General features: G+C 44.8%; 1 protein-coding gene across 1 annotated transcript in view; it reads left to right on the top strand.

The window, feature by feature from the left end:
• The window catches only part of TBX15 (T-box transcription factor 15), a 99,567-nt gene extending 72,151 nt beyond the window's left edge, over positions 1-27,416 (top strand). The window contains exons 6-8 of the mRNA XM_030020884.2: positions 2,799-2,863; positions 10,453-10,550; positions 25,232-27,416. Of these exons, the coding sequence (XP_029876744.1) occupies positions 2,799-2,863; positions 10,453-10,550; positions 25,232-26,016 (948 nt within the window). The 3' untranslated portion in view covers positions 26,017-27,416. The remainder of the gene's footprint in view (positions 1-2,798; positions 2,864-10,452; positions 10,551-25,231) is intronic.
• The last annotated feature ends 447 nt before the right edge of the window (positions 27,417-27,863 follow it).

Consider the following 27,863-nt stretch of genomic DNA (forward strand, 5'->3'; position numbering starts at 1 on the left):
TTTTTTACTACTCTGCCCTTTTTCTTAAACTAGACTTCATGGCACTAAGAAATGTAATTTCAGTGCACACTAGTGTTTGACTACAAAATTCCCTGTCTATCCCTATTTTCCCCAAAGTTATGATATCTTTAAGAAGAACTTAATTGCTAGGAAAACGTGAGCATTTGAGAATGTAAGTATTTGAGACACCAGCAAAGAAAGGAGATTTGGAAAGGCCTCGTTGTGGCTTACACACGTGTGCTCCTCCTTCTCCTTCAGTGGCCAGTGAAAGACAATGTCCTAGTCTTTGAGGAGGTGGCCCGCTTCATCGCTTCTGCAGGCATGTTTGTTGCACACATTGAGAGCTCCTTATATGCACCCATTCCCTTTGTACTCTCCTTATGTATTGCTCATCTGCCAGCTGCCTCTGCCCCAGGGATTCCCATTAGCCTTCAGACCACCTCTGTCACGCTTCGGGCTCAGCGTGCTCCTCTTCTCTTGTTCGTGTACACATACTCCCTGTTTTATTCTCAGGTGAGAGGTACTGTGCGCATCCCATTTCCCTTTCCTGTCAATCTCCTCCTTACTGGGTTGGGGGTTGTGATGGCATTAAAAGGGCTGTGTAAGGTAATTTTTTCCCAGCCACGTGAAACAGAATCTCAGTTGGTGAAGCTTTTTGCTGTGTTAATAGTGTGTCCACTTAGAGAGTGCGAGGTACTGTTATAAGCTAGAATGAGGGTCCAAACTGGCTTAGAAGAAAAATAATCTGTTATCAAGCCTGTTAGGGAAACAGGTTATACAGTTTTCTGCCATAAATTGCAGAGGGGTCTTGAATCAGAAGTGGTGAAGTAAATATTTTTTCCAGGACAACATCTGTGCTTCTGGAGAATGACTTCATGAACTCAGTGGATGTCATTATATTAAATATTCTTGTACTGAGAGACAGACCCATGTCAAGTCAGCTCAGGGCAGATTGTAATATTTAGCCAATTCGTAACAACTGTGAATTGTAAAAATTTAGTGAATTGTTATAGAGTTTTTATTTTGCAACATGTAAGAGAGAGCACACGTGCTTACAGTGCTCTCATGACTGCTTCTGGATACTCAATCCTAAATTTTTCTCTGTCTGATCCGCTTGAATTGACTTAAATTGGGATCCAAAATGGATCAACCATTCCAGGAGGAAAAAATACTACAACACAATGGTGGGTTTGCTGTCATTGCAGCATTTGAAATTTCCTGCCCCCACTTGCCCAAACGCATGTACTCCACAAACTTTTAACTGTAGACCAGACATGGAAAGAGGATAGAGAAGGGAGAAGAAATGACAGGAAAGAAGTCTGTCAGTCTTCCCTAATGACCAGAACTATAATTACGCAGGTAAGGGAGGTGCTAAGGGAGGGATCTCTGTCAGGCACTGGCTCTGTAAGCCACCTCACCATAAGGAAGCACTGAAATTTCTTCCTGTCTCTCTGAATTCCAAGCATTCGGGTGTTTTGCGCCCACACCGTCCCCCAATTGGGGGGTGGATTTTTATAATACAAATAAAGGAGATTCTGATGGGTTGGAGAAACCTTTTCATTAAAAATAAATTTAAATCCCCTGAATCTGCCTGCATGCCTTCCAGTGGCTGTAAAACTTTGCCTTACCGGGAGAAGCATCTCTGGAAACAATTGTAAAATGTTAGCAAATCCACCACAGGGATTCCCTCTGCTGTAATTCCATCCTCCACAGAACATATCTGTCTCTGTACACACAAGTCCCAGGACAGCTGCAAAGTCAGGCTAGCGGAAATTAAGTTCACAAATTAAGCTTCTGCAAAAATAGGAGCTGCATTCCAGATCTGAGGTTAATATCCAGAGTAAGGGCTTGGTTCTGACAGAAGCAAAACACCTGCAAATCCGTTTCAGATCAGTCTGTATTAAACTAGTCCCTTTTGAGCAGTTTCAGCAAAAACACCTCAAATTTGATAGGATCTGGAGATCTCGCTCTCTTTTCACTCCAGAGAGAGGGTCTGCAGGACAAGGTGAGGCTGGCAGAGGGAAACTCTCATGCTGCACCAGGTTGGGGAATAGCTGACAGGGCATATGATACCATGGGCTGCAAGGTCAAAATCCCAATATTATTTTCCATATTTACCAACATGGAATTCATGCCTAAAAATAAAGCAGGAAGGAAGATTCCCCCAAAGCACTCAGTCCAGCTGTCATCTTCTTTGTTCAGAGGAGGGAAAAAAAGAAAAAAAAGATGGTTTCCAGACCAGAAAACCCTTGCAGGGCCACCCAGGTGCTGGCCAGAAGAGCAGCACCTTGTGCACGTGACTGGGTGGCCAGCTGCCGTCTTTGGAGGCTGTAGCCTGTGCTTTGCTTGGCCTCTTCTCCTTAGCATTGTTTGAAGGTCCAGGAGTGCATCCAGCTGCCGGATATCTAGAGTGTCGAGGCTGGGATAACCCAGATACCAAGCAAACCTGAGCAGTATGCCTGCTTCCTGAACTGCATGGCTGCCGATGAGTTACAGTTCCTGGGGTTTTGCACCTGGGTACGAGGTGTACTTCTCCTTCGGGAACGGCTTCTCAGCCCCAGCACTGTGCCAGGTTTCCCGATGCTGCCAGGTTTCTGCCTCTGGCACTGTTCGTTTGCTAAGCAGATAATCTGTTCATGGATAACGGAAGGGTAACTGTAATATAGGTCTGGGGAAATAAATATGAAAGATCATCGTACAGGTGGTTTGGGCAAGAGTGGTAATCATCAGTAATTTTCATTCGTTGAAAGAAAAAAAGTTGGGAGAGATCAACTAATTCTCTTTTTCTTCCTTTGTAGATCACCAGATTAAAAATTGACAGAAACCCCTTTGCTAAAGGTTTCAGAGATTCTGGGAGAAACAGGTAAGAGGAGCTTGTTTGTGTTTCCTCACTGATCTCCTCTCTCCTTCCCCTGATGAGTGCACAGGGCGTGTGTCTAAGGCCAAGGAAGGCGTTTTGTGATCCTAATTAATTTTTACAGGAGAAATTTGCTGTAGACTAGTTCTTAGAGGAAATACAAGGACTGTTTTACTTTACCTAAACAGATCCAATGTATAATGATGGCTTCCTTAGAAAATACTTTCCAGGTCAGCCAGCTAGACTGCCCCGTTTCTTTTCAGAAGTCTCCTCCAGTGCTGCTTCTACCTCTGCCTGGATCCTGCAGTCCCAAACCCTGACAGAGGGTTTTAGATATTCTTAGACAACATATCTGTAAAGACAGCTTATCACTTTCCTGCTTGACAATATTTTTTCTGTGACTGTATTTTTTTGCTGTCGCATGTTTAATTTCCTGTTCATTGCTACCTCAGTACTCCTTCTGTTACCACTACTTTCAAGGCTGTTTTCTTCTGTACATATGTTTTGCTGTTCGTTTTTTTCCTGTTGGATAATTTATTTATTTATGCTCATTTCTATTATTTTCATGTTCCTCTGAGCTTTTCCGTTTGGTGTTGAGAAACACAATTAAAATGTTCTTTAGCATCTCTGATAAGTTATTAGTAAACTGTTCACGTATTACTGATATGGTGCCATGATGTCCAAAGAATTAGATAAAATAAATGACCTTGTAAAGGTACTGTAGAGTTTGTTAAAAAAAAAATAATTTTTTTGTTACTAAAGTGAAGAACAAGAGATAGAAAAATGGAGGATTGCAGATTGTAAAACAGACAAATAGGTCATAGGATAACACTGTGCAAAATAATGAAATTTGTAGGAGAGGGGACCTAGACAATTTTGTTTGTTCTTTATCATATGTAGAGCTGGCTGAAGGGAATTTTTAGATTTTCATTTTCAGAGGAAATTCTAAACCATGGAGCACAAATGCTTGTTTTACATTAGAAGAAAAATTGAGTTTCTGATATGTTTGCAGGATGAAAGTGCAAAAATGTTCTAGTTTCAAACAATTTCAGTTTTTCTCCAGTGATGTCAAGTTGTTTCACTTTGACTGTTGCTTAATTTTGTCAGGATTTTTATGAAAAGGTTAAGTAGAACACCTTCAACATTATTTAGAATGCGTTATATTCTAAGAACGCAATAGTAAAACAGGACCTTTAATCAAAAAACCTTTTGTATTAGTAAAAGACATTACAGAGTTATCAAAAAAGAATATGAAAGTCCAAACAAAAAGTTTCAACTTTTTCTGCCATTCATGAATTCAGCAGAGTGTGCAGCAGATCTAAATAGGTATCCTTTAAATCAGTGTGCCAAAGGCTTTAAACATTAAATTAATTATAGCATTAGACATATATGACTACATTACAAGAACCCTAGGGTTGTAAAGCAAGGCTCTGAGTGCGCAGACCAGAGCAAAAGTCATGTGCATGGCCCTCATTTGCTGTCCCCATGGGCACTGTAATTCAGTTTTTACTTGCATGCTCCTCTTGTGTGTGTTCACCAGGACTGCTACCTCGTTCACAGTTTGGTATGGGAAGCGTTCAGTGAATGGGCAACTGCCCCGTGTTTCCCATCGTCCATTTAAATGCTGCACGCTCCATGATCATAAAGACAACATCTTACTGACCTAGTGACTTCCTAGCTCAGCTCCTCTGTTCTTACCTTACTGTAACTATGCAAAAAGATGGTACGGCCCTTACTTAATTCCTGCCGTGAGCGTTAGTTCTGATACTTGAGGCATATGTGACTTTTACTCTGCTCTCCTCTCCTGCACGGGGGAAGTAGTATATGCCCTGGGTACAAGATCTTCCCTGTGTGCAGAGATACAGCTGTGCTGGAAACTGGGCTTAGAATAGGGATTGATGCAGTTCCAGGTACATGGTGGGCTAGATTAACATGGAAGGCATTAATAAGGTCCTAGCCCAGTGAATTTGGACAGTTTCCTGAAAAGGTTGGGAATTACTGATCTTTGTAGCTCATTGATTTAAGAAAGGGCAGGAAATTGCTACACGGCTGCAGCTGTGGGGAGGGCTCAGTAAGGCTCTCTGCTGATGTAAAGAGGAATTAAAATCTTTAAGGTATTACACATCAAAGAGAGCAGCCTGAGGCTTTAGGAAGAAAAAACAGGCAAAGGTATTTGCAAGCATATATAGCAGTCAGGCGCCTGCCTCACAAGCAGTGGTCTGGCTAAGGTTGCACCGCTGTTGTCAACTAGCTGAGGACACTACCCGCTCCGCTGCTCCCTTGAAAAAGGACCTGTACATGGATGTCCACATAAGAGGGAGAAAAGCATTAAGGTCCAAGTTGTGTGTGGAAAGGACGCTCCATATGGGACTTAACACTGCTGGTTGGCTTCTCTTCCCCTTGTGACTTTCTGATCTCTTCAGGATCACTGGTCAACTCGAGTGACGGTTGTGACGCTCCGTAGCTTCCCATGTCCCTACAACAACTTTGATCAGCTACGGTGCATCAGGCTGTAGCTGGAGAACGTCCCACCGAAAATGTAGGCCTCCTTTGAAAAAGAAACAGGGTAATTTGAAAAAGGGGCCATTTGCGAAGCAGGCAAGCGTAGTATACATCCAAGAGGTTTTCTGTATAAGGTCTTAAACAGGGAAAAAAGTAAACAGTGTGGCAGCAGCAGGGGCCACAGAATGTCTAAGACTGCTCCAGGGCGTCGTATCCCAGCAACATCAGGATACTGAATCAAAGCCATGGTTAGAGTTTGCCAGCAAATGATGGAGAAAAAACCCAAACACTGGAAAAAGCAGAGCATGGTGGGGGAAGAGGAGCTCTTAGGCCTCCTCTTCTCTAGGACATTTCCTTTCTGCTCTGGCTTGAGGCTTTTCCATGAAATGGAGATGGATGTTTTTCCTTCGCTTATTTCTTATTCTGATACTGTTTCACTGTTGTTGCCTGCTGCAGAAATGACAGGGTTGACTGTTGTTTTTAAAACTAGTTTCCCTTTTAAATCTTTTACTTCCATCAGCTCACAACCTTCCTGTATGTTTCCTTACGAGTGTGCTCTGCCTTCATTAGCACAAGAGACTGCTAAAATCCTGCTGCCCTGGGGACACCCCATCACGATGTAACTGCCTGTATCCACCTGGGGTGTGATCTTTTCACGCACCCCTTCTTGGATCTCCTTCAGTTGCTTGCATGGTTGTCTCCCTTCACAGCTGACTGCCTCAGTCCTTGCACTGGGAGAAGGAGCAGTGAGGTATTTCAGAGGGAAGGATGCAAACTGCTCGGCAGCTGGACGTTGTTTTGCAGTCTTGGAGCACTCAAACCATGTTAACAAATGGTGCTCAGAAATCTAGCCGTCAGCCTTGATGAGTTAGGGAGTTAGCCTGTGTTAGAAGGCTGAGCCTTAGTTCCCTCTTATTAGAGATTACCTCTACATGATTTTTGGTTCCTCTTTGCTTTATCTGCAAAAGCACTTGAAGCATCTGTAAAAGCGAAACAAGAGAACCGGTCCTGGTGGTGAAAAGATACCTACGTAATGTATATACGAGGCAGGTTTTACTGCGGTGGTTTCCTGAACTTCAAGAGATTGAGAACCAGAGTTTTTGACATATGGAGCTCAGCTAGCCAAATGTTTGGGTAGCGAGGGTGCAGGTTTAATGCCACAGAGCCTATTTTTGGAGACTGAGTAAAGTTCATTTGACAGTGGGATGCTTGGGGGAGCTCCTTATCCAGGCGGAAGCCAGAAGGGACAACAGTCAGGAAACCCAGCAGGGTGAGGGAAGAAAAAAACCCTAAGCTGAAGGCAAGCAACAGCACTTTCCTTTCAGATGTGGGCAGCTGAGGTGAATAAAAGTTGTTTGTGTTGGAAATGCTCTTTGAGCTTTTGTCTAGGGTAAGAGAGCCAGGAGGGTGCTTGGAGCCAATAGTTTGGCTTCCCCAGTGAACAATGAAACGATGACCTGAATCCTACGTGCAGCGGGAATGGCAAGGTCGGCCATATGGGATGGATTATGGAGGTGCACAGATAGCTTGTACATCTTTTTTCATTTTTCAGACAATGGAACTGTTTCATTTATTACCTATTATTAAAACTTTATAGCACTAAAAATAAAAGAATGAATGAAAAAGAGAGAGCAAATTTTGGATACCTTTTAAAGGACTGACCTTATTAAAATAAAGCTGGCAGTGAGTCCTCTTCTGATACTTTTTTTACTTCCTTCATAAAGTTGGTGTGAGAGGGGAGGCTTTATGGCCTGATAGACAGTTTGAAGTCAATTTTTCAGTGCAGTTCTTTGGAAGAGAAAGTGGATGCCACATGGATAATGTTCAGCACACTTGGTACCAGCAGCCCTCACCAAAGCCCAGAAGAAGTTGCTGAGATTTCAGAAATGCTGAAAACAATTCTTTTTTTTGTCAGCATTTATTGCTGTCCCAAAATTTCTCTTCATGGGCCAAGTGGGGTTTGTTTTCCCTGTTAGGGGCTGGAACACACACAAAACAGCATAGCACTCCAGTATTTCTGCTGCCTAAGAGAGCACTACCTTTGTGCCCTGTGGTGGAGGTCTGCGATGTGGCTCTGGATATCTTGGTACCACACCAATGTCATAAACTGCTATGGGAGGGAGGGGTGTTAGAGTTGACAGCGATGGAGTTTCTTGATTCCCACCTGCTCACCTCACCTTTCACAAATAGGAATACATCACAGAAAGGAGAAAAAAAAATATATTGAAAGGCTAGGGATAGAGTTATAAAATCAGTCACTCAAAGGTGGTGTGCCATCTCACCAAAGCTGTTTTTTGCATGGCTGGACGTTCTTTTTTTGCAAGACTCCATACATGGGGTGGTAGGTGCCTAGCAGGTTAGCACATGAGGCTGTTATCTCATGGATCTTGTCTGATGCATGGAACGATGTGAAAGTTCAGTAAGGATGTGTTCTGCTTAGATACTCTTTCAAAAACACCCACAACATTCATTCTGCACAAAGAAAAAGAACCCAACAAACCAAAAGATGGGAAAAAAGGAGGATCTAGTATATAGGGACCTAAATTTGTGCGTAGGAGAACTGGACATGACTTTGAGCTCTGTCACCTGCATACTTAGAGAGGGTGTTTTATAATGCATGTCCAACATGTGCACACCTCTGGGAAAGTAAAGGACTCTCATTTGGGGCAGGAAGAGGAAAGAAGTGGCTTTAAGCCAGCTGTGGAGTTTGGCATTCATTTTTCAGGTACCTTGTGGCTGCAGTGCTGCCCTCAGCATTACAGGGGCAATCTGTGAATCCGGTGAAGCCACAGTGTTGCTGCTGGCAGTTGCAGTGTGGAAAGGGGAAGGTGACAGGATCTGTGTCCACAGCAAAGGGACTGTTCTAGATCTGCTCCCCTGGAGCGGGAGGACGTGGGTCCCTGCTGGCATCTCTCCTTTCCCTGGTATACAGGACAGGAATAGAGCAGCTTTGCAAGCTGCACTCGGTGCTGCCATTTACCCTCTATCAGCTCACAGGCGCAGTGGGATCCAACCCTTAAAAGCAGTGTATTATTCCTGATTTACTCTCTTATTTCTTCTTTTTATTATCTCCTGACTATTCTCTTTTTTCCTTTTCTTTTAGAAGTACAAATTATACGGTACTTGCGAGAACTGTATTGATATAGGGGAAAGTGGTAGATGGAGAGCTAGAAACTTTGAACTGTGAGTCAAGCTGAGCTGAGAACGATGCAGACTCCAGGCAGAGGCAGGGGTAATAGCTTTAACCTGCCTTTACTGTTTCCCTGAGCCACCTCCTGTTAGGGGTTGGGTTTTACTGGGAGTCACGAGAGTAGAGCTAGAAGTCAGATGCTGATGCAGAGTGGGGGATCTGACTGAGCCAGACTGTGTGAATACTGGTTTCAGTGTGCTGGCCTCCCTAATTCCCTGCACGATCCTTGTGGCAGACGCAGAGCAGCTGGATTGGCACAGCTGGAACTTTCAGTCTGCATTTCTGGATGTATTACTTGGTTTTAATCGTCAAGGCAGGTCCTTTCAACAGCAGGTCTTGTTGCATTGCAACTTGCTCAGGGCATTTTGTGCCCCTTGGATATATGGTACCAGAAAGTCCTCCCTTGGTGTTTGGGCTGGGGATCATTTCACGAGGCTGCAAAAAGGTACCGTTCTCTTCCTAGCTGCATGTGTCAAGACGCAGATGGAGTCTGAACATGTGTGGCTTTCTCACCCCGGGAGCGAAGGAAATCCTGGGGGTGGTACCAGTAGTCGAAGAGCTGCTTTTGCACACAGAGCCCGGCTTAGCAGATGGGTTCACATTCTGCACTGCCTTGTTGTCTCCCAGTTCCATGAGCTGGCAGAGGCCACTGTATTAACCAAATAGTTTTGTTGTAATGTGCTCAGCGCTAGTGTAAGACTGCTATGCAGAGATGTCTTCTGTTTCTACTTCTAACAGCTTAGCAGCTAATAAACACCATGCAACAACCTCTCTTCTAAACCTCCTCTTAAAATACAGAGTTTGGTTTGCCAACTCCAATGTATTTAAAGCATCCAAGCTTCCGGGGACACTTTGGAAAGTTAACTGAGTGGAGGCACGTGCAGAAAGACATTTTCAGAAGCAAAAGGCAGCTCCAGTATCAGCTCAGCATCTGATGAGAGGCTCTGGAGATGTTAGAGCCTTTTGCATTGAAAGGGGATATGTTCTCGCATTTGACGAAGCATCTCTAAGTCATGTTCAGTCAGTGCGAGGGCTACAATCTGCCGCTGGAAAAGAGGGAAAGGTGAGGAATGGGGAACAGAGCAATGTGCAGCTTCCAGAGAAGAGAACCTTTCCTGGGAAGAAATTCCAGGGGGCTGTCTCATAAAGAACATGGGGGTCTTTCCCTGATAATGCACCTATGTCCTCACTGAGCCTGTGGAGTTAGAGACTTTCAGCAGAGCTAGCATTCTGTGGTGAAAATAAGAATATATCTGAGACCCTAGCCCTTCAAGAGGAAAAGTTCTCACTTGATTTTTGGCTTTTTTCTCTTTGGTACTGTCTTTGCCATGAGTTAGGGACCCAAAGCAGAGATGCCACTGATCTTTTATAAAAAACCTCTTATGCATTTCTAATTGAAGTCAAAACCCAAGGAGACTCCCTTTTGGACAGCTTCCCATAGCACTTCAAAGCAATGTCCACAACTAGGAGGTGTCAGGGAAAGGCAATTCACAAAATCTCTCGGATTCTGAAGGCTGAATTCCAGACATCCCTCGTTTGCATCACAGCTTGCATCCACAAAGTGTGGAAGCCCGCTCTACTATAAAGCATGCTTTGAGGAGCTGACGGTCCTGTGTCACCTGCAAAGCAGACAGAAAGTTTGGGATCCTTGTTAAAAAAAGAAAAAGGGGCTGGAAGACTGTTAGGAGCTTTTGAAATCCTGGGCTGGGGAAATTTCGTTTTGCTCTAGTGGCTAGCACCTGTGCGGGAAGGCTTGCTTGAGGAATTCACAGATGCCAAGGTGACCTTTCGGTGGCCGCTGGCAGTCTGTCAAGTGAGGTTGGAGCGCTTTTTCCCTGGTGCTGATACCCTTGCCAGCTAACTGACATTCTTCTTCTCTCCTTGCCTTATTTTCATTGCACAGGACAGGGCTGGAGGCCATTATGGAGACCTACGCCTTCTGGAGGCCCCCCGTGCGCACTCTCACCTTTGAAGACTTCACTACAATGCAAAAGCAGCAAGGTGAGCATACAAAGGGCATGCAAAGAGCTGTGGAAAGAGCAGGAGAAGAGGGTGGAAGAGCAGCAACACGCTCTGCCATGCATCTGGTGGGGTCACATTTCTTGTTGAGCTCTTGACTGCTGTGAAAGGACACAGCAGAGAGGGTGGATGGAAATCGTGGACAGGCCGTGCCTTACGAGGTGCAATGGAGCCGCTTCATCTCCTTGGTATTCCCAGTGCACCTAAGAGCTAGGAGAATGAGCAGAAAGGAGCACAGGGTTGGGAGAACCGGCCCAAGTACACGGCATGAGTTGAGTTAAGCGCAAAGAGAGCACAGAGTGACCGACAAAACGTTCCAGCATGTCAGACACGTTGTTCTCCGTTTACAGTTAGGGTCTGCTATTTGTGTGGAAACATAAGGGGAAGGGGTGTATGTCCTCTGGAAGCTTTAGGAGACCAGAAACGTGCCTCCCCCCAGGATCACGCTGCCTCGCTTTCAAAACCCGATGGCCTTGCTGGAGAGGCTTTCTGCTAGTAAAAGGCTGGGAGGAATTATTGGGTAGGCCAAGTGTTTTCCGCTTGTTCATGCTGTGTCTTTTCATAGCTTCTGCCCTTTACATCTCTCATTTGTTAAGTAGGGCTTTCATCTCTAGTTTCAGGCTGTGTTACTATTTTTTTTTCCCCTGCACAGATAGGACTTCCCCATTCACTTCATTGCAGCTATTTCTAGTTAAAAACAAAGTGATCACTGGGAACAGATGTATCAGGGCAACCTCGTAGTTTTTTTATTCCAATATAAATGCAAGAAAAAAACCCCAATCCAAAACTGTGCTCAAATGTGACACCTGTGATGTTAAACAATCAAAAACAAATGCATGCCCTGTGTAGCATATTCTCCAGCCTCTCACACTTGAGCTTGACATCATCCCAAAACTTCCCACCAGACCTCGAATCCTTCTGGGGATGGCATGGTCTCCTCCAGAGGGAGGGTAGCAGCAGTGGCTGCTGGGGCTGCCCATCACCAGGACAGGATCAGAAGGGAATCTCTTCTGGCCATCCATTCCCCACTCCAGGTCCCCGTGCAACATCCCGGAGCCCAGCTAACCCACTAAATAATTTTTCTGATGGCACAGCACTAGAGGAGGACAGACCACGCTCCCGTTGGCTGTGTCAGACTCTCCATGCACGGTCTTTACACAACCACCCAACCCTTCTTAAACAGTGCAGCATGGGGCAGGAGAGGTTTCGCACAAGCTCAGGGGCTTGTGTCGAGGAGCGCTTGCGGTAGGGTGTGTGGTCAGAGACGGGTTAAAATAGGGATTCAGAAACGTTTTCATCACCCACCTAAATAGAAACATAATGGCCTCTCCTTCTGGTCACGGTTGCTGAAGCAGCCTCCCTCCTCTGTCTCTCCCCCTATTCGGGCTCGCACGCCTCCCCTCCCCTCCCCTCGGTTATCAGATAACGTCCTAGTGGCAAGTCCAGCTATTGCTTACGTGGTAAGGTAATATTAGGAAAGGAAACTATTTAATGTATTTTTAGCTTGTTTTAATATAGTTTGGCAGCTGAAAAATCAGGAAGCAAGCCAGTACCCTGTGAGCAGCCGGCTCTGTGCAGACCACCACCACCGCACCACAGACCACTAGGTTTAGGGAAGCCCTTAACTAAAGTTGTGTCCCTAGGTCAGTCTCAAAACTTAACTGACTACAAAACTGTGCTTTTGAGCACTGCATTTTAGCCATGTGAAACGACCTCAAGATAATGAATCAGAAATATTCCCTCCATCATAGTGCTCACCTCTCCAGTGGTGGTTGTAGCAAGCTGACCCCGGTCTCAGCAATAGGTGCAAAGCCAAGGTACAAACACACTCTGTTTTAATTTCTGGCTGCCAGGACAGCCCCCAAGGGCCAGCACAAATACGTTGGTCTGGAGGTCTTGGAATTGCTGGCAGAAAGAGCAAGAAATGCTGAGGTGGCTTTAAGCCACATGGGATTCTTCCCTCCAAATCTAAGATGAGCAGGATGTACAGTGTCCATACCGCTTCATCCCCTTGCTTTCAAGCACATGAAGTGTGTGACAGGTGAGTAAATCACTGGTGTTTAACAGCTGACTTCAGCATCAGCTATTGCACATCAGATCCTCTGAGCTTTTGCCAGTCTTTTCCTGTAAGGGACTTGCCTGGGACTCTGCTCCTCTCTCCCACCTGAAGCTTTAGTGCTCTGAGCTGCATGCTGTTATCTCATACCCTTGCATGTTTATGAGTTAGAAGTTTTCAGGGTATTATTTTAATAAATGGACACTTTAATTCTAGATCATGCTGTTGTCTCCAAAGCTGGGCAAATATGTGGCATTTCTGAATAAATTTGAGGAGTTGCAAGCCTCCATTTTATCCCTTGAATTGTTAGTTGGGAAGCTGCACTGGGGCTACAGGAGACTTTTGGGACTAGATGTGTCCGCTGCAGCTTTAAGGAGTGCATGCTTACTGCAGAGAGACAAGATGAGAGCAGCAAAAGTGGCTACATGCCTAGGAAGAAACATCACCAGTGAGGAGTGAGTTATGGTTGTTCAGCCTGGTGAGGAGGGACAGAGTACATAATAGTACTGAAATAAGATGCTGTCTGTGATGGATAGGAAAAAAGTGATAGGCTCCCGTTATATAAAGTCTAGTGAAGTGCTGGAACAGATCCCCTGTAGGAACTGTGGAATTCAGCCTTGATTTTTTAGAGACGAGTCCCCCTTACTGTGGTAGGAAAATGGATGCTTTCTGGGGCAGAAGCTTGGGACTTCAGCAGCATAAATATGGTCCCTTTGCTGGTTTCCAGCTAGATTTTTCTGTGCTATGGTTTGCTATGGATTCTTAGCTTTTCTTTTGCCACTTGGTAATTTTTTCGTGAAATAAAATTGTTATCTGCCTTTTCCAAAACAGTTTTGCCAAACAAATCCACCTGAATTATTTGGTTAGGTTAGAGATTTGACTGACAGAAATAACTGTATAGGTGTGATGGATATTTGGAGAGCATTTAACTTATTGCCACATGTGCCAGCTTGGAAAAGCTAGCATTAGTGTATATTAGGAAATGACTATCTGACTGATCTCAAAGCTGACATGATAACCGTGAATACACCATCCAGGGAGGATAGTCCCAGTGTTGCTCTGCAGAGACTGGTTCCAGTACTAACTTGACCAGAACTAAATGAAACAGTGCAGTTGCTAAAAGGTACAAATCTCATAAAGACTGCAAAGTGGTCAGTAATAATGGGGACAAAGGTATGAAGGGCAATAGAGATTGCTTGGTAACCTGCATGCGCTCAAACAAAGCGTGGCTGTTAGTTCGGCCAACTACAATATCATGTGTCTAGAAACAAAACGTAGGACATACATACATACCCACTGAATGTGCTGCAAAGCGTTGGCTCTGATAAGAATTTGGAGGTCTCAGTGGATAAGCCACTGCACAGGCAAGGGATAGTGTATGTAATACTGTGATAAAAATTGGTGTAGAAAAAAAAGCGGTAAGCGGTGGGGAGAGAATTTCCTAGCTGCAAACTGCCATTACAATATGATCTTCTACTGTATGTATTTTTAAAGGATGGAAAGAGAATGAAGAAGGTTCAGGAAAAAAAAAGTAGAATGAGTTGTTGGATGGAGAAGATGCCTGAGAATGAAAACTCAGTTTGTACACTGTCCTGGTTTCAGCTGGGGTAGAGTTAATTGTCTTCCTAGTAGCTGGTGTAGTGCTATGTTTTTGTGTTAGGTATAAGATCAAAAGATCAAGTACCAAATCTTTACGGCCTAAACTATCTTGCAGAGAGAAGAATACGTGGTAGCTTTGTGTCACCCATCCTTGGCAGACTCTTGTGACTGCAACTTCCATGTTTTTATGACACAACTGTGTGGAACAACATGCTTCATTCAAGTGGCTCTGATTTTTCTACTCTAACTGATTGTTCATCCCTTTTTGTGGGATGTTAAGAGATAAGGAGAACAGAAGTTTCCCCTCATCCACCTTCTTCATACATTTAATTGTTTCACAGGTTTTTTTGTCCCTCTTCTGTGCTTCTCACAATGAATAGCACTAGTCGTTTCATTTCTCTTCAAGTGGGAAGTTTTCCACGTCCTTAATCGTTTCTTTAAAAACAAGTCTGCACAGAGTATTCCAGATGCATCCACATGATACAATTATCGCAAGGTATTATAATTTTTTCCACATTATCCTTTCTGCCATTCAACATACATCCTAGTGCTTTGCTCATTTGTTTGGCCCAAGCTGTATGTTGAGCAAGGGCCACAGTGACACACCAAATTGATACTCGGCGCTCTGGATGCAGCTGTTTCATACAGGGATTAAATAACTTTCTAATCTACACAATGATAGGTTTCAGCTGCCACACAAACTGGAGAGCCCGATAACACAACCAGTCACACAGATGCTTGGTGTGGCTGACTCTAGCGGTCCACGGGCTTTATTTGCACGTGTTGCTGTTGAAGTAAAGTGCATCAGTTAGTCTCTGCAGGTCTGTGACCTGAGTGGTCACCATATTCTCCTACCAAGGAGAAGAACATGTCGTTTCTGACAGTGAAACCCACTGGCCTGAGAACAAAACCTCTCTTTTGGAGCACTCAGTCCGAAAGTCATCGCAGCTTTACAAGGGCAAGCACCACGTTTGACACAATCACAGCAGATCTGCAGCCAATTTGGAAAAAAAAAGTCCACCCTGAACAAAACCTTTGCAAGAAATGCTCTGAAAATGGCAGTCCAGGAGAGGCTGACCTTCTGGAGAATGATGTCACCCACTCTGCAGTCTACTTATTACTAGGGAAAAAGGGGGCTTGGGATTATTGAATGCACATGGCAATGAGATGTGGGGAAAGCCAAGAATCTATTAAAGTCTTTAATTGGAATATATTTTCAAAATTTAGATTGAACCTCATCCAGATTCTCATTATTAAAAATATGTGGCTCAGTTTCTTGATTTTAACAGGGAATATAAAAAAAAAAAAAAAGGAGAGAGGGGGGAAAAAGAAAATAAGAGTTCCAGTAACTCTGGATTGTGTCACTTTCCAAGAGTAAAAAGAGCCATTGCTGGCTCCTATGTGATATAGACTTTCCCACAGGATATTGTGATGAGCAGATCACTATCAGTGACTGTAAGTTTTGCCAGGACATAGAGACTAGAAAGGCACTGTGACAATACTAGAATAGTGTTCAGTATCTGATCCTTCCTACAAAAGCTGATGATTTATGCAAGAAATAAAATCGAAGGTACCCTGGTGGCTGGTAAAAAGAATTGCCTCCTAAGTAGAATTTCAGGACCAGTATGAGAGTCACACAATCTGGTATATCAGCAGGTTTGCAGCACACAAACTTTTACTTCACCATTAATTTACTGTTTTGATACATGCATACAAAATCCACAAGAATCAAATATCTTAGCTTTGACTGGTGAGTTCTCAAGGCAGCTTTCCTTTCAAATGGGGTTTCTTTGCTTGAATAAGTGCCTTTGCTTAGGATTCCGCTAATTGCTTTCAGTAGATTCAACCCATTTTCCATTAACTTGAGTATCTGCGTTGATCTTGGAATGGAGACTTGAGGTAGAGCATCCACCTGTTAGAGTCTGCAAAATTGTCATTAATGGTTGTTGAGATTAGCATCAAGAGCTTGAAATTTGCCTAAAAGGCTACTGGAGGCAAACAGGGGTGTGCTCCTCACCAGTAAGAGAGCTGTTGCTCTCTGGTAGCAGCAGGCATGCTCTAAAGCAGCATGAGTGTACAAACTGGCGACTGAGTACAGTTCCTACCATCTTCCTCTGAGAGGGAACGTGGTAAGCCTGCAGTCTTGTGTTGACAAGGATATGCACAAAAGGCTCCCTCTCCTCTGTGGGGAAGAAGTTCAATCTTCTCATATACCGCTCGAAAGGAACAATGTTTTCTTGTAGTAGCGATGAGTCCAGACAGACCCTAAGGCTGCGTGATATATCAGCAGATGGGAGGCAGATACCCTAAGCTGAGGCGTTGCTGCTTTTCCAGCTTTCCTGTCTGTAAACATTACCCTTTTCGGGCAGGCATCACCTCTGTCTTGCCAAAGTTTGTCTGTACTGCTTGTTACTCATTTCTTCTTTGCTATAATACTCTTCTCTGTGTCAGGGGTGGTGCTCAGAGACCTGCCCTGATTTCACTCATCTGAAAACAACATCATGAATGCACAAATGTGTATTGGTGTCAAGTGGAGGGAAGACTGAGCTCTCCAGAACTTCATCTGAAGGCATCACAGGCACCTAGAGGCAGAAAGAAGCAAATAACTGTTAAGATCCTTTTGGCTTTATCTGAGATCCCAGATCCCCAAAATAGCGTCTGCTGAAGAGCGGAGCTGCTGATGTCAAAGGAGGCTGAACAACCTACAAATACATCTGCTTGGCCACTTGCCTCCCGACGGCAGCCATCGGTTCTCTCAGCAATGCCACCAGGATAATCTGGATGCTGCTTCCCTTTCAAAATCAATTGTGAACGGTCTAGGCTATTGGCAGAGGTCAGATATCTGGGTTTGGTCTCAATTATCTTCTTGATTCTTTTGACCTTGACGAGGAGATTGGAAACAGAGCAGTTGTTGCCAGAGTTATTGGGATCAAGCGCTGGTTTCTGCTGCATACTTTAAATGGCTCGTAGATTGCCTCATTTAAACGAAGCAACAGGGAACAAACTGTTCCAGCTTCTTCTCGGTTGAGCTGCAGATAGTTTTTCTTTAGGGAAGGGGCATTTCTGGTGCTTCAAGTTCTCATCTTTCACAGTGAAAAGTTAGAATACCCTCCCAGATGTGACACGAAGGGCTGAGAGTCAAAGTCTGTGCCGCTCCCTGATGACCCGAAAGGAGCCCGAAGCACTCTGTTACTCCAGGGAGGTGTTTACCCCAAAGTCTAATTACTGAAGCCTAAATCTCTATTATCTCATGGGTGGTGATCAGATTTCACATGAGTAACTGGAGGGGGACAATGATACTTTGAAGATTTGCACAATTTCCTCAGAGCGGCACATTATTTTGTTATGAGTAGAAAGTGGCATGTGCTTTGAGCTTGCCACAATACTACAACATTTTTCCTCAGTTCAGAAATTTTGAACCACAGTGCCTCTGGGGTTTTATAGTTGTTTATCATATTTTTTTATCGTTTAATGTGCTGGAGCTTCCAGGGCCTGTGTTGGCCCAAAGCAGACTCCATCAAGATTGGCAGGAGAGGTTTGCAATTCAGTTTACTTCTGTCACCACCAAAGAAATGGCCACAATTTCAGTTAATCTCAGCTGCAAAGTTGCAGCAGCTTCTGTTGTAACTTTCTGAAGGATTTGTGCCACAGGGAGTCCTTTTCTACATCCTGTGTTCATTCAGTGTCATCTCCTGGGGTAGCTTTTGTAACATGACCCCCTTTTCAATGTCTGCGTCCAGCTGATGGTTGTAAATGTGATGAGCAATTTTCTCCACTAAAGCGGGGTGCTCCTCATCCTCCAAGCCTGCGCTGATTTGATCTGTCTGTACTTGAAGAAGGGAAACAGGAGACATTTCTGTAGGAGCTGATGTACAGCTTACGAAAGTGTTGTGTACGCCGCGTTACAACTGTCTGCACACAAGACGGAAAGTCACGTCCAACAGGCCTTCTCCTGAGACAGCATGGAGCTGGCCCAAGAATACCGTGTGCTTGTATAAGGAGCAGACACCCTTGTATTAAAGACAGTCTGGGGGGACTGGGAAGGGGATGTTGTCTCTCACTTTTGGGAAAGCTCTCTTGGCGCTCTGGATATAGATGGGAATGGAAATCAGACATCCTGAATTGTACTTTTTGTCCACATTAGAAAAAAGGCTTGTTTTTTACCATTAGATCTTGAAAATATTTTATCTTGGAGGATGGCTGAAGCAAGTTTTATCTCTAACTTTCTGACTGCTCAGTTTGTGTTGCAGAAATCTGTAAAAGCCAAAGGGAAGTAAAGTGTTATTCTGAGTTGTTCTAGATTTACCCTTAATTCCAGTGATTCTCGTAATTTGAGGCAAACTTATAAAAAAGGTCCTTCTCTATAATTTACCAACCTTAAATAAAATTTCCTTTCATTCCTCACTTTTGTGCCATACAGTACATACTTTCCTCCTTAAATCTATTGCTGTAACCATCTTTTTTGAGCTGTGTGAGCTGTATCTCAAAGAACTACAAAGCACTCTTTATGTTTCCTCCACCAACCCAGCAACTTGGCATGCAGTAGATTTCGGGTCTCATTTGGGCCTTTTAAAGATTTTACCAGCGGAGTCGTAATTTGATAATTGGCCAAGGACTCTAGAGAGAGAACAGGCAGCTACATTCGGTGAAGACAAAAATGGAGTTTTCATTCCTAGAAATGGGGAAAGAATGAAGAGAGAGTCCAGCATGTCACCGACCAGGTGGCCCTGCCCTTGCTTGGTGAGAGGATGAGGAAGAGGCATCAAAGCTGTTTAGTTTCCCAGGGTGGTGAAGAGGGAACTCAGAGGGGTAGGGATGGTGCAGGAAAGATGTGATGAAGAATCTTTCAGTCCTGAAGGTTTTAGGCTTGAGTTTTGGAAAGCTAGTAACAGTAAGAGAGACCTTGGGCTGTCAGTTATACTTGCAAGGCAAATGTTGTCATGATATGTGAGAGCAGGAGTAACACCTGATTTTTGTGGCATTTAGATGCCTGGAGATGCAAGCAGGCGTCAAGCAGGACCGAGGCATGTGCTGCTCGAAGCAGAAATGAATCCGGGTTTGTGCTAGGCCTGGCCCTTAAAGGACGTGAGATCAGATGATTACAGTGGTACCCTCTGGCCTCATAATCTATCAGTCAGATCACCTGGCAATCTGCACAAACCCTCCCTCATTACTGTCTCAGATTTCCATCTTTGGGCAAGTACTTAATTTTTGTTCTGAGACCAAAGGTGCAGTAACTTGGAAGACAGTGAGTAGGTTTCGTAAGCCATACTTAGGGTGCATGGATGTATGAGTGCACAGAACAGGAATGGGATTTTACCTTTTTGTTCAAATTTGTTTTCCCGTGTGCATGCCATCACATTTATTTACTATTGTGTCCAGGGGTAGAACATTGCAAAAAACTGTGAAGAGCTGGTCTCTCCCACGCTTTAGAAAGTCCCTTTACATACGTGTGTACATGTCCGTAGAGTCTTCACAAAAATCAGACCTTTCAGGAGTGACTTAGAGTACGTCTGCATGGACAGGCTCCTCTGTCTGCGCTCCACGCTGGCCAGACACATGCCAGCTCCCGGCCAGCTCCATTTGGAAAGCTGGAGAGCTGCATTAGCATGGCTCTGTGCCCAAGTGCATATAAACTGCCTCTCAGGAGGGCTTATTCGCTCAAGTTAAGTGCCAGGAGGAGAGCCATGAGCCAGACGAATGACTAGTGGCCACAGCCCCTCTTTCCCGCACCCTCAGGTGCTCGGACACATGCCTATTGCGTGGTGGAGATGCCAATATGTTGGGCACGTGTCAGAAGAGGGGCTGCGGCTCCTCCAGGAGACCGATCGGCGAGGCCGTGCACCTATCGCTCCCAAGCATCTGGCCTTTGGGCTAGGTCCTGCTCACACCTGAAGGTGGGAGGAGATGGCTGGGCTGAGGCTGTGGGCCAGACGCTGTCCCGTTGGGTTGAGTACGGCCTCCGGGCCGTAGGCTGGCCATGCTGAACCTGCAGCTCATATCTGTGGCCATAATAAGCTAAACTAGCTTGTAGGTGGAAGTGGGCTGAGCTGTTTAGGAAGCGTTTGCACTCAAAGAATAATAACTTTGTGCTGACTGACACATCAAAATGTAAAATCTTAAGACAAATCACCTCCCGGTTCACATCCTTGTTAGAAAGTCAAGGCGTAAGCTCTGAGGACCCTCAGCCACATCTGCTCTTAACGAGACAGTGAATGCCAGGTTATCGCTGTCTGAGCGTGACCATCGGCTGCAGGCTGCTGATGTAGTCAGATAATGGCAGCGATCAAGTTGCCCAAACTAGTCTAAAGCTCTTGCCTGTCAGATGAGACTCTGCTGTTGCACAGGGCATGGCACTCATGTTCAGATATCTTGCGCCGACTGCAGCTTCAGCTTGCGCTTGCTCTCCTCCTCTGCACTAAGCAAGGACTTCAAGGACTGAGAAGTTTGTACAGAGGCACTGCAGGTGATGGTAGCAACCAATGCCTGGAAACATTAGCAATGAAAATACACTGGAGCGGATTCCAAAGTATGATTTATGTGCACCTTTCAGATAAAGGAGGTTGGGATAAGTTGTGGGTCAACTCACTAGTGTGGTGTCATTTGTAAGAGAGATCCCAGAAAATTTTCCATGCACAATTGCTTCAGACTCCCTTGGCACTGATGCTCTCCCCGCTATCTTCCTGTTGCCAGAAAGCTCCCTTGGCTAATGCTGGCTGCTGGCAGATGTGTTTTCCATCTACACTGCAGCGTTAGAAGTCCTCTACGTGACCTGCCCTGTGTGGAACTGGTCCCTGTTGCCTTTCAGATCCCCTGGCATGCAAGAATAGTTCAGCCCCTCATTTTAAGGCACATCATACCCGTGGACTGGGTATGTTTGGGCTTGCAGTTTATTCTGAAATTGTCGTTAACACAAACTCAGTCTAGGTAAAAGCAAAAGCAAGGGTTTATTGGGAACATATAGAGAGACAGCACGGTTACCAAGGCTTAGAAGGACACGGGTGGCAGGAAGGAAAGACTGGTCATAAGCTACTTGAAATGAAATTTTAATGGCAGTTCTTATTTGTACCCAGACGAGAAGCTGTAGTTTCTTCCCTAATCCTTGTGGGCAGGTATTTGACATTGGCGCACAGCCAGCATTTCTATATGGTGTCACAAGAGGAAACACTGGCATGAGGAAGAAGATTTGCCTTTACATCCCACCCTCTCCACAGGGTTTCCCTGTCTTCCACCATGATTTCATTCTTCTTTTTCCCACCTCCCTCAGATACAAAGGAGAGGCCTTTGAAGTTATGAACCTTGTATTTTATACAAATGTGACTTGTAAACTGCACATATGTGGGGCTGATGTATGCAGGGCCAGAAACAGTCTTCTGGAGACCGGACACAATAGTAACTAATCACTTGGGAATCGTGATAAGTGTGGAGGTGAGACATACTGTGACATTACTGGTAAATGCTGTTGGTGTTGGCAGCTATTTCCGGGGGCAACAGTGGGTAGAGAAAAGGAAAAGAGAATTATTGAGGGATTCACTTTGTTCTTGCTTAAATGTGGTTTCAGTTGACTTAAACCAGACCTAAACATAGCCCTGTGTATCAGTTTAACTAGATTGGTTTGTATCCATGCCTTCCATTAAAACGACATACACATCTGCATATCTGAGACTGTAGTATGGTGTGGATATACTTGCTGGGCTTGCTGCCATCTCTAGGGGTATTTGGCTGACTTTGTAACAACTACAGTCCAAGTTATAACTTCACAAAAGTCCAGGTTGCATTTGGCCCATACTTAGTGCTGCCAGCAAAGATGGATAAGAAAAATCGTTCAGAGCAGAGTGGAGCTGTTTGCCTGAATGAGCCGAGATGAGCCTTGCTTTGTATTTTTTCCCATTCCACTTAAAGGTGTAAAGATTATTCTGCCAATGATCAGGAACTTCAGGCTTCTGCGTTATGCTCTATTGCAGCAGAAGCGTGGCGTGTCCTGTGCTTGTGGTTGGCATCGGCAGCAAAGCATTCTTGAAAGAGAGTCGTCAGGTTTGGCGTTTGCTCCTGTTGATAGATCTCTCACCTCGTCATCATTTTAAAGTTACGGAGAAAAAGAAGAAAATCTTTTTTACTTTGTTTCTTAATTGCTGTGTTGTCATTTCAGGGTTTTTCTGTTGGCCCGCAAATAGGGATAATTCAGAGCAGAATCACTTCAGTCACTCTTTGGGGATAACCTGAAATGTGCAATTCTCAGCTTTGGAACCATTAAGCAACCCTCACAATTGCTAATCAGAGATCTCCACTTACTCTTACTCTGTGGAGCCAGAGCCTCAGGTTATGGGTACGACTCAATCATAACTCCTTAGCAGACGTTTAAAGCCTAATGCTCGAGGTAACTGGTGTGTGTGCTCTTCTCCTGCATAGTTTTTAAAGGTTAACTATGGGTAAAGGAAGACTGAAATGAAGACATTGCAGATAATCATTTATTCTACGTATTTTATTTCAAACAGATCATTAAATGCTCATACATCTATACGTACGTATTTTTACTTATTCTCCAGACACTGTCAGCAAGTAAGTCACCGACTGAAGTTTGTTCATGAAATATGTGGTGTAAAGAATCAAGTGCGGGATTACTGTGGGTTAAATACATCTCACTTCGTGCTGTATTTGTTTTGTGATTATGTGACCTCTGTATTTTGGGCTTTGATAGCTAAGTGATGATATATGAACTCAGCTGTCTGCCTGTCCTCTCTGTCGGAGGTTACCCTCTTTAGTGCAGGGCTAACAGGAAAATGTGTGTCTGTAGTTGTGTACCTGGGTTCAACCTCACCTGTATTGGCGACCTCAACTAAAATAGACTTTGCAATGAAACTGCTTGTGTAGAGGCAGACGTTCCCTTCTGCTGACCCTGCTGCAGGATTGGCAACCTGTAACAGAGACAGAGAGAAAGGCTGGAGGAGGTACCGTCTTAACTTACCACAACAAAATTAGCCGGATACTGACTGTCAGAGGCTTTAAATGAACCAGGGAAGTGTACCTTTTAAAACAAATGCTAAATTAGAAATTCACACAAAAAGTCTTTGAAGTCTGGAGCTAAAACGCACTAGCAAGTTTGAGCATTTCAGTGTTGTCAGGAAGGGAATATAGAGAGTCCATGATGCCATTTGAAACTTCAAATGTTCTTGTTAATTTTAATGGAGATTTGACGCAATGCTTCTCTTTTATGCTTCTGAATGAATGACAAAAGGAGTCAGTGGCTTAGCAATAAGCATTCCTCCCCATGGCTGGTAATGGGAATGACTGCTTTGACTTAGCAACACAGAAACCTGCATTTTCTTGATGCTGCCTGGGTCAACGACAGCCACTCCAGGCTATGCTTACCCAAGGCTGTTTTTCTTCTTTTTTCTGGCTCTTGTTTCAAAAAATTTTAAAATTTAAAAATCCCAAATATTATTAATGTCTCAAAGTTACATTTTGACTCTAATGCCCCATTCTGTTTCATCTCAGATGTGTTAGAAAGAGTCAGATGTAATCTCACTTACATTCTCACCATCATATACTGACACGGAACCTGTCTTTCTAACGCATCTCTTAACCATTAGCATCACCTGTTCTCTTTTCATCAAGCAGCACTGCATTCAGTTCCTCCCCCATTTTGCAGCAGACCTATACTGGTCTCAAAATCCTGCTGTTTTTCTTCCACAAGGTGACACAAGAGAAAGCTGTCCCATACGTTTGGTCTTCAGTGTGCAATCTCTGCCTTGGTTAAATTTCAGCTGCCCGTTCCAATGCTCTCTTTTCCAGTCCCTTTGCCTCTCACCCATCATATTCTAGCTTGTCCAAAATGCTGCCTCACCAGTTGTCTTCCTAGTTCCTCTGGTTCTACTTCTCCCCTGGTCAAATCTCTTCACCAGCACCTCTTTGCTCCTTTTAGGAGAGTCTTCAGTGTTAGTTGCCCTAATGCAGAAAAGGAATCTCATAGAAAAAGAATCATTCAAACTAAAAAAAAAAAAAAAAGTTTCACACCAGAAAATTGCATTCCCTTGAGCACAGAACTGATTTTCCTGGTTGACCAAGGAAGCTTCCTCTAACTCAGAATCTTGCCTATAAATAATCTCTTCTCAAGTTCAAAATTGTGCCATCAGCTTCTTCATATCACTTACTTTCAGTTTGTTACTGTTCTTGGTAGTATTACGCAGTATTGTTTTCCCAGGTCAGAACATGTGAGCATCCCTGCTGTGCAAAATAATAAATTCTATCATTCATAGTATAAATACTGTATAATACATTGATACTACCGACATGCATATATATCAATATTTTGTTAACACCAGTGATACAACATATGGAAACGCTTTTAAAGTTAAAGCACATGATTGAAAATCCTGCGACATCCCCTTTCTCCGCTCTGTGGAACAGGCTATAGCTTGAAACTCTGTCCCTTCATTTTAGTGTTACTTCTGGCTTAAAGCAGTACCGCTGCACCATGAGCCATCTGAAAAAAACGTTGAGTGGTGCAGAAATCCAACATGCTTTCAGCTACTTCCCACCGCAAGCCCCCTGAGCGGATGATAAAGCATGTTTGCAGCGCGGCCATACCGCTCACTGACTGGTGGTCTTCCTGCAGACCAGGAGAGAGGAGAAAAGACTTCCCCCCCCACCAAAAAAGGACTAGATAAAGACGCCTGGAAATGGCAGATCTCTTGACTGATGGAGTGGTGCTTCCTCGCAGCTTTTCCTGCTACCTTGGATTGTTCTGTGGCAGGCTTGCTTCCCTCTCCTATTTTAAAAGGGAAGAAAACCTCTGTTGAAAAACAAAGTCATAACAAAAAAGCAGCAGGAAAGACCAAGGGATGCTATTAATAAAGTGAGGGCCCTTGCCAAGAAAGGCTGAATTTTCCAGCGGCCATTTTACCACCCTTGTTTCTTTATTAAACTAAGCTGTTTTTTAATGAGACTGTCTCGTTTTGCAGATGTGATCCCGGGCTCTGAACATCCTCCCATGTGTTTTGTTTTGCAGGAGGCAGCACAGGCACCTCCCCGACCACCTCCAGCACAGGGACCCCATCTCCCTCTGCTTCCTCTCACCTTCTCTCTCCATCCTGCTCCCCTCCAGCCTTTCATCTGGCCCCCAACACTTTCAACGTCGGCTGCCGGGAGAGTCAGCTTTGCAACCTCAACCTGTCTGATTACCCCCCATGCGCCAGAAGCAACATGGCCGCCTTGCAGAGCTACCCGGGGCTGAGCGACGGTGGCTACAACCGGCTGCAGAGCAGCACCGCTTCTGCCTCGCAGCCCTCCGAAACCTTCATGCCTCAGAGGACTCCATCCTTGATCTCAGGAATGCCGACTCCTTCCTCCCTGCCCAGCAACAGCAAGATGGAGGCGTACAGCAGCCAGCTGGGATCCTTCCCCAGCTCCCAGTTTCAGTATGTCATGCAAGCAGGCAACCCTGCCTCCACCTCCTCCTCTTCACACATGTTCGGTGGCGGCCACATGCAACAGAGCTCCTACAACGCCTTCTCCCTGCACAATCCCTACAACCTCTATGGATACAATTTCCCTGCTTCCCCCAGGCTGGCGGCGAGCCCGGAGAAACTCACCACCTCCCAAAGCACTTTACTCTGCTCTTCCCCGTCCAGCGGGGCCTTCGGAGAGAGGCAATACCTTTCCACGGGGATGGATCACGGGATGCACATGATCAGCCCTCCCTCCAGCAACCAGCAGACGGCCAACGCCTGTGACAACAGACAGTATGGTGCGGTTCAGGGCTCCTCCTCACAGATGTCTGTGCACATGGTCTAACAAGCCGGGCCTCTCCTTGGCATCGAAGGCAGCCGGACCTTCGTCGTTTCCAGGGGTAAACCCATCCCAGTACCTTTTTGCCTTCAAACTTATAGTGGAACTAGTATTGTAATGATAAATAAGAACACAAGCCATCTAGGTATGCGCCACAGAACCTTGTGGAAAGCCTCGACTGACAGCCATCACAGCTTGTTGTAGCCCAGGGCCTCCAGACCCGGTACGGAGCGTCTGCTCTTTCTGGACATTGCAGAGAGAAGGGCACGACTTTAACGGGAAGCTGGAGAGAAGCAGCCGAATATACCGTTTATGCATTAACTCTCAGCTAGTGTGAGCTCTCGGCATGGAGGGAGCCGTGCCCCTGTGCTGTCTCCTCCAGGTGTCGAAGAAAGGCAGTCTCCCAAGGCTTCGTCCTCGGAAGCTGCGCTGCCCATAGCTTTAAAGACCTCTCCCTTCCCAAACCGTTCCTCACTGCTGGAGCGGCTCAGCCCATTTCTGAAGCCAACAGTGGCCCGTGGGTCCTTCTCCCACTGTAGCACGGGAGTGGTGCTGCTGGGCTGGAACTTCTCCTCCCAAAGGAGGAGGAGATGGGATTCTCTGCCCGACCGGCGCTTTCTTTGCAAGGGTTGAGCTTACCAGCACCCAGCCTGCAGACGGAGATGGGAGAGAGAGAGAGAAAAGTTTTAACCCACAAGTGAGCCTCAGACATAAGCAGGGACTGATCTTTGGAAAGCTGCACGGGGGAGAGGGGGGCTCAGCTCCTGTTGACGTGACCCGAAGTGACGCGCCCAAACCAAACGGATGACAACCTTGGTGGGGAACGTGTCCCATAGCACTCAACCCAATGGGAGAAAACTGTCCAGACTGAGCTCACGGGGAAGAGCAATGAGAAAGGAGAGCTCTGCTCTGCAGAAGTGCAGCCGGCCTCCCTCACCTTGCATGCAAGAGTTGCCGTAGAAAACCATTAGCATTTCAGTAACAGTGAGGTCGAGTATTCGCCAACCTCCCGCCTGCCACATGATCTCTGTTTAACCAAATAGATCGTTGCCTTTTGACATGTTTCTTTTCTGTTTTTTTTTCTTCTCTCTTTTTTTTTTTCCTTCAAATCCTTTAAAAATAAGAAAACAATTGTAGCTTGGTGCAAGCTATGCATTTAAGTTGTGTGAAAATGCAAATACCAAGTAACAGAATACAGATATTATTGAGATTTGTTGTGAGGTGTTGTAGATAAATGTATTTATATGCCTAGTGGGGGATTCAATATTATGAATATAAAAGAGGGCAATAAAAATGGTATGTAAAATATGTATGAAGAAAAAGGTGTATAAAGATTTGCCCTATGCACGGAACTCTGTTTCTAAGTGCCAAGCACAGAATGCGCTAAATAAATCTTTGCAATTGTTCCCTCTGTGTTTTTCTCTGTCTGTGAGGCTTCCTCAGTGGTCTTCCAGAGACAGACATATTCAAAATACTGTCGCGCGTGTTTGCATAAGAGGGGAAAGGAAGACACGGTGCTAAATTGGGAAGTCCAGGCAATATTACAATAAAAATAAAAATTCTGCCATCTCAAAAAATTTTAAAAATTGACTGCTTGGGATCTGTAAGGTGCTTGCTTTCACAGGAAGTGTGCCTTACAGGCAGCTAGAGTTGCTATTTTGATTGTTGAAGTCTAATAAAAAGCTCCTCAGAATATTTTTTCACAGTCAGTATAGAAAATAATACTTATAAATAACAGTATGATTTGTTTCTTATTTTTAAATCTCATTTTGGGGTATGTGCCAATTTTTCATTTGTACTACATTTCTAATATGAGATTGAGACATTAACACTGAAAGCAGTGGGAAAGCTGA

Source organism: Aquila chrysaetos, chromosome 7 (assembly GCF_900496995.4).
Source record: "Aquila chrysaetos chrysaetos chromosome 7, bAquChr1.4, whole genome shotgun sequence".
Classification (NCBI taxonomy): domain Eukaryota; kingdom Metazoa; phylum Chordata; class Aves; order Accipitriformes; family Accipitridae; genus Aquila; species Aquila chrysaetos.